Raw genomic sequence first — 12,286 nt, 5'->3', positions numbered from 1 at the left:
ATCTTTTTCTGGAACCTCATATTCCTTTCAGTTGTTCTCAGTTGCACTACTGCCAGTTCAGGTAGGTTTTGACTAAATACAACCTTCCATTTATCAGGACCCTGTACACTTTGAATCTGTGATTTTTCTCTTAAGCAGAAAAGTTGGTACATCCAGCTGCTTTTCTTAACATGTTTTCTTTGAGGTGCATCGCACCACTTTGAACCCCAGCTTTTTTTTCCCCTTTCAGCCTGCTTTCTTTCCACACCTTTTGCTAACAGTGTGCTATTGAATGGTAGAAGCTCTGTAAAGCCATGATGTGTGTTGTACTTTTACATACACACATAGGGAGGAAAAAAAACAACTCTCTATGGATTAAATTCTATACATGTTTACCTGTGAAGTTTATTGCAGCTTTGTCCATATCTGGTACTGACTGTTGACGGCACCATGAAGGTGGCCTGACTGGACCAGTAGTTTGAACCAGCCTGACAACTTCCTTGTTCATAGCAAAGATTCAGCAGAGGGACAACAGAGGTTGGCAGGTCATGATTAAAGTGCTCTTGATTATTGCAAGGTAGGACTCAAAGCTCACCTACACAGGGCACTGTGAGATAACTCTCACTTGAGATAGGCATTGTACTGACTTTACGATAAAGTTATTAATCATTCATGAACAGTGAATAGGCATTATTTTGTAAGTGAGTGTACCTTCAGTACCAAAGCACTACTCATACTAAAACATTAAAAATATATATTTAGGTAAGGCTAAATAAACAAGTCAAACTTAGAATACAAATGCCAGCTTGTTCGAATTATACTTTCCAAAGAGAAAAATCTTTGTTTTGAGCCTTCAGGCTTACGAAGAAATGTCACCTGAGTTTTTATAGAATTTCTGTGTATTGGCATTCTTCATGAACTTGAATGTTTTGTGTACAAAACTGTATGATGTTTCTACCAAGTAATTGCATAGAAATTATGATACCATGACACACACAGAACTTGCCCTCACAATAATGAACTCTGTGATTTGGCAGAAAATGTTTTCCTTGTGACATTCTTTTCTGGTCACAAACATAATTATGATACAGAAATTCTGCAGTTGTTGCTATAATTGCATTGTTTGAGATTTTGGTGAGTTGTGAGCACTACTGATGGCATTTAGGCTGGTCATCCCATTTGTGAAAGTGATGATTGTTGCACTGCAGTGTTTACTGGTTTGCCTTTTTGCTGGCAGTTCTCATTTGGTGGCATGTACAAAATTACATTTATTTTAAAAAATCTAATATTCTAAGAAGTAATGGTAGTGGGTTTAGAAGCCCAGCTTAGGACAGTATTTACATATGCAGCACTCACACTGTTTTAAGTATTGATTTGACCCAAATCCCCATCTGGTATAAGCTTGCACAAGCTTGTCAGCTTCATTTAGCTGTTCTAGCTTATAGCAACTGTGAATGTGGCCCTTCATGTTTTAGCTGATGTCTGCAAATAAAAAATTACATCGATACTTCCATAAAAACTGAGAATGTTTATTATTTATTTGTATTCTAACACATATGTTAGAATTAACTGTAATGCAGTAAGAAGACTTTTCTCACTCTTAGTGTAGGTAACAATTTACCTCACTTGATCTGTTTCAAAGTGATGTGTATAGCTTAGGGCTTCACCTAGACTTAATAGAGGCATATCGATATTTCAGCACAGCTGTTTATCTCCTCCTCAAAGAGAGATCTAAGATATGTACAATTTAAAAAAACTCTGAAAATACTCATCTCTCCTCCTTGCTGAAGGAATCTAGAAAACTGATTTTTAGAAATTAGTTTTTTTAGAATTTTCCAGAATAGAGGATTATTTTTTTTTAAACTTTAAGAATTAATGTTGGACAAGATGCATCCCACCCCTCTTTGCCATCTGTCCTTAACTCTGTTGTCCCTGGTGCTGGTTTCCCATCTGATTTCCCTGGCAAGAAATAATTGCTTTCAGCAAAATGGTTGCTGTTAGTACAAAATTCTGGTATTCATTGTGAATGCATGGGTCCAGATTCTGCTTCCATGCACGCTGGTGCAAGTTTGTGGTGACTCCTGTTGTTCACACTTAGTGTGGTATATGGAACTAAGAACAGAATGTGGCTTTTTCCCTCCAAGTAGGGTTAAGCCCGTCCGGACTGTCACACTGCAGTAGGTTCTGCATTTCCCTGACACGTTTGAAGCCAAACTTTAAATCTCTGAGCTTTTGTAGTTATGAAGAAAAGCTTCCGAGTGTGATCCATGGTCTACCTTGAATTTGCACAAATGGGTTTAAGCAAATAGCTTTCCTTTTTGCTTTGGGCCATTAGCTCTACAGTCTAGTAATAATAATATACATGTCAGTACAACTAAATAGTTCAGCAAGATAATGCAGCAAGGCATGTCAATAGAGTCAGAGATTCTAAGTACAGAGGCCAGGCAGAAATGAAATATATTTTTGTTCCACTGATTCCCTGCCTTTTACTGTTTGCACTGCTGCACCCTATAAGCTTTCAAAATACATGCTCGACAAAATAGTGCAATTTGCCTTTGAATGTTTCCGCAACAGGATTCAGCTATGCTTGATAGCATTTACTTGTTGCAGAAGGCCTTTTTTTTTTTTCTTCTTTTTTTTTTTTTTTTTTTTTTTTAGCCGGGATGCCCTTTTTTTTCTGTTTAAAAGCAGCAGAAATGAAATATATTTTTGTTCCACTGATTCCCTGCCTTTTACTGTTTGCACTGCTGCACCCTATAAGCTTTCAAAATACATGCTCGACAAAATAGTGCAATTTGCCTTTGAATGTTTCCGCAACAGGATTCAGCTATGCTTGATAGCATTTACTTGTTGCAGAAGGCCTTTTTTTTTTTTCTTTTTTTTTTTTTTTTTTTTTTTTCAGCCGTGATGCCCATCATTGTCTGTTCAAAAGCAGGGCGTTGGCTTTAAACGCTGAGGTTTTGCTTTTCATATGCAGCTGTTCTCTACCAAACCATTGACAGCAGAATTGCTTTGGAAAGCTTGGGCCCCTCCCTCTGAGATCACTATATTATTCTTTCCATTGTCCTGCTTTCTTTTCAGAACATATTTACGGAGACAAGCTTTGCACATTTCTTATTCAAAGGACTTTGAAGTCACATTCAACAAAAATAATGTATTTAAAAATATAAATATTTATTTGCAGAGCAATTCAGTTCATTACAGAATTAGTAGCCTTTAATGATTGGCAGTCCTTAAAGGAATCTTCAGCGGGGGCGGGCTGAGCCTGTAAATCAAGGAACAACTGACTTATTGAATTTAATACCAGAATGATTAATAATACATTTTAATTTAAAGGCAACCATGCCTGAAGGTCTCTAGGTGTTGTAACAGAAATTTAGAAAAGAATGAAAGAAAGAAACTGCAATAAAAGAAGGCAATTTACATGTCTGAAGAAAAACAAAAGAATATTTGGAACCTACTCATCTAACTTTAAAATAAACTAGGATACTGCTGTGCTTCCACATTTATAGCTTTGCTTAGACCATTGTACTGGCCAGCTTCAAATGCAGAAGAATACTGTAACCCACCTTGTAATTCACTTCTGATCAAGCTTTCCTTAGACACAGGCATGACCTTTCTGGGTTTTGGTGGCAAGCTGATTCTGGTTTTCATGATGACTAGGGCCCCTAACTTGAAGGTAAATAGAGCAAGCCTGCTTCTCTGAAATATAAAGAACATGCTGTGAAATACCCTCTTTCCAGCTGGTGAGAAAATGAAAATTTTTAGGGCATTTTTGACATATGAACTCAGTAATCTCATTGATGCTTTTCTTTTCCAAGTGCTACTGGAATATATTAGGAAAAAGCCAATATCAGCCTAGTCCGTGTCCCCCATCTCCACTGTGACTAGTACAGTGCTTCCTTAGAGTTCCTGGAAAACTCTAAAATAAGACTGGCGAAAGCCCATCCATGACTTTCCCCAAGGAAATGCATACTACGTTTGTTGGACAGTGTAGCATTCATTAGTCCTTCAGTCTTTTTTATTATCTTTTCAAATCTTTGGGTATTTGAAAATGTCAGCAATGCATACATTTTTAGGGAGGGGGGGTTTGGAAAGCAAATTGAAATCCTAATCTGAAATATACTGTAGAAGAGCAAGGAATTGCAAAGTTAATGTAAAAACCACAGTATCTTCTCTTTAGGACAGAACGTTATTGTCATAGTCCCAGGAGCCAACCTGCTTTTAAATTTTGAAGACCTGAAGAGAGCTTCTGATACCATCAGTAAAGCCAGAGTGCTTGTTTGCCAGCTAGAAATAACCCCTGCTGTTTCTCTTGAAGCCCTGAAAATCGCACGTGCCAGTGGAGGTAATTTAACGTAAGCCATTCTGTCTCCCTCTTTTGTGTTGCATGAAAAATATTCTTTATTGTGCTTTCTAAATAAAGATCCCGTGGTCTATCTTGGTTTCTGTCATACCAGTTTTATTTAGAAATAGAATAATAGCCAACAAATTCATGCTACGCTAGTGAAAAGTAAGTTTTAAAATTTTGCAGTGTTTACCTTGAAAAGCAAACCAACCCATACCCTTCTAATCTCCCTGTATGTCTGGTGCTGCCTTTCCTTCTATTTTCACGCTGTGACTAAGTACAGTCTAATGTTGTTAGGTCAAGAACTATGAGCCTGACTAGTATTATTCCAGAGCAGAAGAGGCATAATGAGTGCAAGTCAGTAAAGTTCCACACACAATCAAGTGAATGAAAAGGCCTCAAAAACAGATGTATGTCCTTGTTCTCCCAGCATAGCAGTAGGTTTGACTGTGGTTTTCCGTATAGAAGTTAACATCCTTAAAAAAAAAAAAAAAAGGCAAAAGCTTTTTCTTCTTAACCAAAACTTTTGGAGTGTGACTTGGCGTGCTGCCATTGAATAGACAGAGCCATGGTCTGTGAGATTCTAAGTAAATTGTTACTGTGCTCTGCTTTTAAATGTAGACCTTTGTTCCTCCCGTGTAGTGTGTGCATAGATAAAAGCAAACATTTTGCTTGAACAGGATGAAGTTTCACTACTGACATGATGTTTTTGTTGTTCAAGTGTCTGTAATGCCTTCAGTTACTTAAGCACAATTACCTCTGTATTTGACCACTAAGTAAATAATTATGCAAGGGAGGCATCTATATGAGATTAAAAATATGTTCCTCTCTTTTTTGAAGATAAGACTGGGAGAGAACATAGCTCTCATAGTATAGTCAGTCATGCAGCATGCCAGGGATGGAAGTGGGATCAGAACTAATCAATTCCTTGCAGCTGGGCCTAGGCTTGCTCCAGCTGATCCATAGCACATTGGGACCATTGACTCCTCTGTCCTCCTTCCGCCCAGAGGTCTCTTTTGCACCTGTTGTGATCACTAGTATTTATGCACTAGTGAAGATGTCAGCTGTAGCAGAACTTTATGCATCACGTCCATGGATTTTGTGATGATTTAAGTAGCTATATGAGATGCAAGGCTGGGAGAGAGTGGTTCTGCAGCTGTGATGCTAGTAGTCATAAACTCTATAAACAGGACTACATGTGGGGAAAAATCATTTTGACTTCTGTTTGAAATGTCAAAACTGGGTTCATGCAAATCTAAACAAAAATTTTAAATGTTAGAAAACTGGGTAGCACCTGGAATGCTTAAAATATATGTATAGGCCAGGGTGAAACAGAGCTTACTATATTTTTTAATTATGTTTTAAGAAAATGGATAAAAACATTTTTGATCTAGTGGATAATGGACTATAACTGAATCATGAGTTAATATCTATGACTTTGTCTACTTCTAACCTATGCATAGTTTTGGTGAGATGGTTCACGCTTTCGTCACCCTCATATGGCAAGATGCCAACCTGTGACAGAAAAAAGGGTAGGATTTCTTTAAAAGTAGTGAAAAAAAACCCCAAACCTGATACACAGAACACACAGGGAAGCATTTAGCAACTGTAGACAGCGAAATGTATCAAGAAAGGCTGGTTAGCTGTGGGTCAGCTCTAGTTCTGCACTGTCAGTCTCCTATCTTTGTGCAGCTTTCATACCAGGAAAGCTTCTTCTGCTTTAAAGCAGTAGGCTACACATGTTCAAATGTCATGTGCAGTCAAATCAAAGTAAACAGCTGAATTTATAGCACTGTAAAAATCTTTCCTTAGCCAACTGTAAATTGTTAATGCAATTTCCTTTCTTTTAGCCTACAGTACCCTCATGTATAATGCAGTACTGCATGTTAGGATGTGCAGTAGACTATTTTTGTTTAAAACAGATGCATACCCAGATGCCTCAAACCTCTGTTTCAAAAGGATTTTTGCTTGTTTTTATTCATTCTTGAAAGAAACAGACAATTAGATGCAGAAAGAATCTGGACACATAGGCAAGAACCCTTGCCTTCGCTTCAGTGAACATCACCTAGATTTGTAAGCCAAAGAGGAACACCTGATATTCTGACCCCCTCTCATTGTGGCACTGATTCTGAAAGGTCTTGTGAAAATCTTGGTAAGAGTGAAAGAGGGAAGAATGGTATGATATGGGTATAAATTGTAGTGGAAATTTGCCTGGAAAATTCTAGGGGTTTCATGGCCACATGTTGTGAAACTGCTGATGCTTATAAGAGGAGGGACCACTTCATTCATGTACAAACTGTTATTGTATGTCAGAGTCTATAAATTAGTTTTCAGGCTTCTGTAATGACAGATTCTATAAAAGATGGCTAGTAATGTCCAGCATATTCATATTGCAAAGAAGAATGAAAATGTATTATAAACAGGGCTGGAAGCAGCCTCAGTTATCAAGATTGCATGTCACTTGCAAGTAAAGGGTCTATTTTTCAGGTGTTTCTCCTTTCTAATCTTGGGCTCCAATTTTTCATAACAGCTGTTTGTTTGTGGTTAAATTCTTTGTAAAATATCTGCCAAAGCCTAGTGGCTGCAGAAAACAAGCAACAGAAAAATGCCTCCCTCCCTGCCCCATTTAAAAGTACGACTACTGTCTACCTTCAAATGTACTAAAGGCTTGATAGCAAAGGAGCTTTCTCTTAAAGATAGGGCTTTACAACATCTTTACAACATCATTAAAAAAAAATTTTATAGACATCTGCCTGATTTCTACTGTATTATCTGCCTTTGGAAAATAGCTGCCTTTGACATAGTCTTGAGAAATTGTTAGAGCGTCACAGCTTGAGACTCCTTAGAGTCTGTCCACACACACAGTTGTTGATTTGGGCAGCAAGACTTTCAGTGTGGCTCCTGAATCTGGTTTTAGGCAACTTAGTGTATACTCTCAAGATACCTTGTAGGCCCAGGAATTGCAGAGCAGGAGGTTGCTTGATCTGAATACCGGAGAGACAATGCTGGATGGGAATGGTGGGGAGAGTAGATTAGATTTCAGAGAAGGGAAGTGTAGGAGGGATTTGCTTATCTTGGGGTCACAGAGGGTGAAGGAAAAGAGAAACTGAAAGGAAATATAATTGGACCAGAGAATAGGATTGTTTGAGTAGAGTGGAATATGGAAGTAGAGTCAGGGAAAAGGCTGTGAGTACTGGAGTGGGAAAAAAAAAGTATTGAAATGGGGGCTTAAAGAGAGATGACATGATGCAAGTTGAGTGAAGAAGGTTGATATTGCCTAATGCCTATGCAAGAAAGTATAAAATATGGAAACTAGGTGAGGAGAATGGATCTTGGCAAAGGGAGAGAAGGAATTTAGGCAGAAAATAATTTGGTGTTCATCAGGGGAACTAGGCAGGTTACCCTGTTCACAAGACATGCTCTTCACAGCCTGAAAGACAATTTTTGAGTTCCTCTGTATCTCCCAGATCAGCAAACTTTAAATATGGGCGCAAACTAACACCAACATATTCCATCCTGTTCATGATGAGTCTGCATTACTTAACACCCAGTTGGAGCACTTCCAGTGCTGCTCCTGACCCGTGTGTATATTGGTTTCTTACCACAGGACAGAATTTGTTTCCAATATATGCTCCTGTTTTGCCTAGGAAAATATACCTTAAAGATCTGTGTTTAAAAAAACCCAAAACTTTATTAGGGTTGCAATTCAGAAAATGGGAAATGTAAGATTTAAGATCACCTGTGAAACACTAATTTGTCTCCTTTCTGCTTATGTATTATGTTGCAGTCTTTAATTATGTGATCACATGCTGTTTTTCAGTGGTATGTGATAATTTAATTAAAGAGTTTATTATAATATATACTGTATTGTAAGAATATAAAAAAGCCAAATTAGTATTTCATTGGAAATCCTAATATGGGCATTTTCTGACTTTGGAGTAGGTGTCTTTGTTGCTTTAATACTTTTTTAACGAGCCCGGTAGAGAGGCATGATAAAGTTGTACGGTCAAAGGCTAAAACTTTCAGAGTGTTAATCAGAAAGGTCATCTTCTAGACCTCTCAGCAGTCAGATTTCAGAAGTCTCTGTCCATCTTTCCCTTTTAGGGCATTAGCTGGGATTCAGAAGTGTTCAAGGTGTCTGAGTATTATATGCTTAGGGTCTAAATTAGCATTTAGGACTGAAAATCTAGGCATCCAAGTTGGAAGATTTGATCACTTACTATAAGGAATACTTCTAAAGTAGAAGAGTGTGCATTATATAAAAATGATGGCCTTGTGGTTAAAGCACAGAAGTATTAATCATAAAATTGGCAAAGTGAGAAACTGAGTCTGCAAACTTCCTGTGTTAACAGTGAGTAAGTCACTTAAACTGTCCTCATGACAAACCTTTTCTGCTGCTACACGGGGCCTTAGGCTACAGTTAGGTTAACTAACATTCTACCACGTGTTAACTTTAGGTCTAGCTCTGCCAGATAGCATATTAAAAATACACAGTGCTTTGTCGACACTACAGTTTTATAATGTGGCAGTTTGAACAAGTTAGGTAACACATTCAGAAGCTCGTTTAACTCCTTGTCTGGACGCGCCCTTCGTTACTCCATGCCCCTGTTTCTTCATGTAGAGAATGCAGATAACAACACTGGAAAAATTCTAGGACTAAATAATTTATTGTAAAACTTGTTAAAATCCTGAAAGAAGCATAATCAGTTAAACAAATTGCATTACTGTCCAATTCTTTTTTCCTTTTTTTTTTTTTTCCCCTTAAATAATTTCTTGGTTATTTTTTTCTGTTGCTCTTCTGTCATGTTCCCATCAAGACAGAATTATAAGGGAACCTAAATATAATAAAAAAAACTTTAAGCAGTTCTATAAAACAAGGACACAAAAATTTTGTATTATTGTGCATTAATAATAAACATGGGGGGCTGTTAATTATTCACAATGGTGTTTCAGGTGATGGTTCATGAATCTAAAACACTAGAGATTTAGACTGGTTTGTTTTGTTTCATTTTGTTTTTCAGTAAAGACTTTATTTAATCCAGCTCCAGCCCTTGCTGACCTAGATCCACAATTTTATACCCTTTCTGATATCTTCTGCTGCAATGAAACTGAGGTAATGGTAAAATGTTATTTTAAAGAAGGAGTCTTATGCAGTAAAATTTCAGAGGGATTCTGTTCTCAGAAATGCAGCAAAGGGAGTAGGAAAACTGAGGCATCCTCCTCTTACGTGGGACCTTTGGGAATGACAAGTTTGATCCCTACTCTAATGAGCAAAGAGAAATATTCTAGAATACCCTTAGACTACACTCAAAGAAAAGTTGTGTCCAAACTGCCTGCCAAGTAGATGAGTGAAACAAATCCAAAAGCGACACTTTAAAAATATTATTACTGAGTGGTAAATATTAAAATAGATCCTTGTCCTTGCTTTGCAGTCACTTGATATGATTAGCAGGAATTCTTTAGCCACAGTGCTCTGACAGTTTTAAACTCGCTTGCCGGGAGGTGATGCATGAATGCTGCACATGATGGTAAATATTAGCTTCATATGCCTCTTCCTGTCAGATCTGTTTTCAGTGAATCTCCTTCTCTGGCCTTTCAACTGTATGTTTTCCCCCTTTTTTTTCCTCTCTTTTCCCTCTCTTTTCTTATTCAAGTGTGCCATTTCTCCCAAAGGAAATTATTTTTGTCACAAGAAACAAATTAAGCTCATAAGGCCTTCATTTAAATTTCCTATTATTAGCATTATGCATGCTGTGTTCCTTCCCTTCACCCTCTCTAATATATAATCAGGAATGGGGAAGAAGCAACATAGTGGATAGAAGCCATGCCCTGATCATAATTAAAGTTACCTCCAACAAACATGATTTCTGCAATGAACCTTTGGGTGGAGAGAAGGGGAAGAGGTTTTTTATGGCCCTGTATACAGGATTTTTTGTCTGATGAAGATGTCTGTCAGAGTAAATCCTTCAAGACTGAATTACCCTCTTTGGAAATTCTGTGAAAACCTATCACAAACCATAGCAGAAGTTCTCAATTAATGAGTCTTCTAGCATTTAAGAGTTGGTCTAAGTAATCCAAATGGACATCTACATTTTATCCTGAGATGTTTTTGTATATGTCTGCCAAGTTCAGTTACTCCAGAGCATTCAGGAATTAGCAAAATAGTAAGGTGGAAGATGCCATGGCTCCTCAGGCCTCTGGAAGGCCAAGTTTCCAGGATAACTGGCAGTGATGCCATTTGTGGCTTAAGCACTGTCCAACAGCCATCAGAACTCAATTATGTGTGATGAAGAGAATGCTGTGACAAAGTAGTTACTCTTGTTCCGGGGAGTTGCAGAACACCCGTGTAGTGTTTTCTTCATGCTTTCAGAAAGCACTTATGCTAAGACTGTGGCCCTGGATTGACTGAAGAGTGCACATTTTGGGCTGAAAACACCCATACTCTCCCACCAATTTAGTAAACGTCATTTGTTGTTTGCTTTTTTCATAATGTCACTAGATTGTTGTTTTTTCCCTGTGAAAAATTATTTCCCATATGTTAGAAACAAAACTTTGTTTTTCATTACTTGCCTATTCCTGACTTTTCTCTCATTGCTTTTTGCAACACGCATGTTAAAGTTTTCCCTTTGTTTTACATTTTTTGCTAGAGGACAGTCTTGAAAGAGACATTCTTTGTAATGTTTAGCTTGCCAGAGCCAGGGTGTTTTATTATTACTACCCCCACCTGGAAAAATAAAATTAGTTCTATTTGGAGAACAAGAAATACAGGTGTATAATTATAATAGATCCCCTTTTATTCATCTACCTTTCCTGCAGAGCTGGGGGTACAGTCTACATTATTTTCTGCTCTTTTCTTTTAAAAAGTAATTACCATTGGGAGATAACTGTGATCACTGTATGCACAGACAAGCATAAAAATATGCTCTGTACTATTGAGGAGACTTACCTCTTCTGAATTTATGGAAATGGTCGACCTAAGGAGGTTTCTGCTAGCCATATCATGGGAGTACAGATCCAAGTATGGGACTCTACAACATATTCTGAGCACAAGAATGGCACATAAATACCTTTGCTTTTAACAATAACCTTTTCATACTTACAATTAATTCAGTTGCATTAGCATGACTGTAATAATCAATTATGTTTTATTTCATCCTCTCTGTGTGTCTGATTTGTTACTGAATTGATTTTCAGGGATGAACTATTGTCATTGTTCCTTTTTGCTGAGAAAACAGGAAAAATGAAGCATTTGTTTTTCTTGTGTCACAAGTTTGAAAGTTGATTTTTTAGTAATTGTTATATATCCATGTGCCATCTGTTTTCTTTTTTCTTTCATGACTTATTTAATTTCAGATCCCTGTAATGTATGTAGTTGAAAAGTTTGATATAAAGATAAATGTTTATATACTCAAATAAAGGTTACCAGTCATATCTCTGTATGGTACTGAAAAGCAGTAAGTTAATTCTACAAATCCTAAAGAGAATTCTCATTTTTTAAACTTCATCCATTCAACGAACTATATCTGTTTTTTCTTCATCTTCTTCAATCAGAAAGTACTTAAGGACTTTGATGAGCCAGAATATGCACTGAGAAAAATATTTTCATACTTTCTTTTTTCTAAAATTTCCCTCAGATTCTACTAGCAGTCACAGTCAGAAAAGAACAATTGGATAATATGAACCTTTGCTCTAAGCCACTATGGCCATTCTTATTTTATGGATTTTTAAAATTATTTTTCTCTATGGCCAAATTTATTGAATGTGCTGCTTTCACCTGCCTTCCTGAGATGTTATGTTCCAGCGCCATTGCTCTTCCTACTTCCTACTCAAGTAACTTCCTTCCAGCCAAAATCCTATTTATATTCCAGCTTTACCCCTTCTGGGGATCTGTGACAGGGAGGGGGGGGGGGGTTAGGTACCACCGTAAAAAAATTAGTGTATTTCTGCTTTTTCTTTGCT

The 12,286-nt window shown here is 37.3% G+C and overlaps 1 protein-coding gene across 1 annotated transcript in view; it reads left to right on the top strand.

The window, feature by feature from the left end:
- RBKS (ribokinase) overlaps positions 1-12,286 on the top strand; it is a 71,911-nt gene that overhangs the window by 32,021 nt on the left and 27,604 nt on the right. Inside the window, exons 6-7 of the mRNA XM_010004955.1 lie at positions 4,163-4,327; positions 9,349-9,440. Of these exons, the coding sequence (XP_010003257.1) occupies positions 4,163-4,327; positions 9,349-9,440 (257 nt within the window). The remainder of the gene's footprint in view (positions 1-4,162; positions 4,328-9,348; positions 9,441-12,286) is intronic.

Source organism: Chaetura pelagica, unplaced genomic scaffold (assembly GCF_000747805.2).
Source record: "Chaetura pelagica isolate M959 unplaced genomic scaffold, ChaPel_1.0 scaffold13, whole genome shotgun sequence".
Lineage (NCBI taxonomy): Eukaryota > Metazoa > Chordata > Aves > Apodiformes > Apodidae > Chaetura > Chaetura pelagica.
The sequence above is the reverse complement of the archived record's forward strand: the minus strand, read 5'-3'. Positions and strand labels throughout refer to the sequence as shown.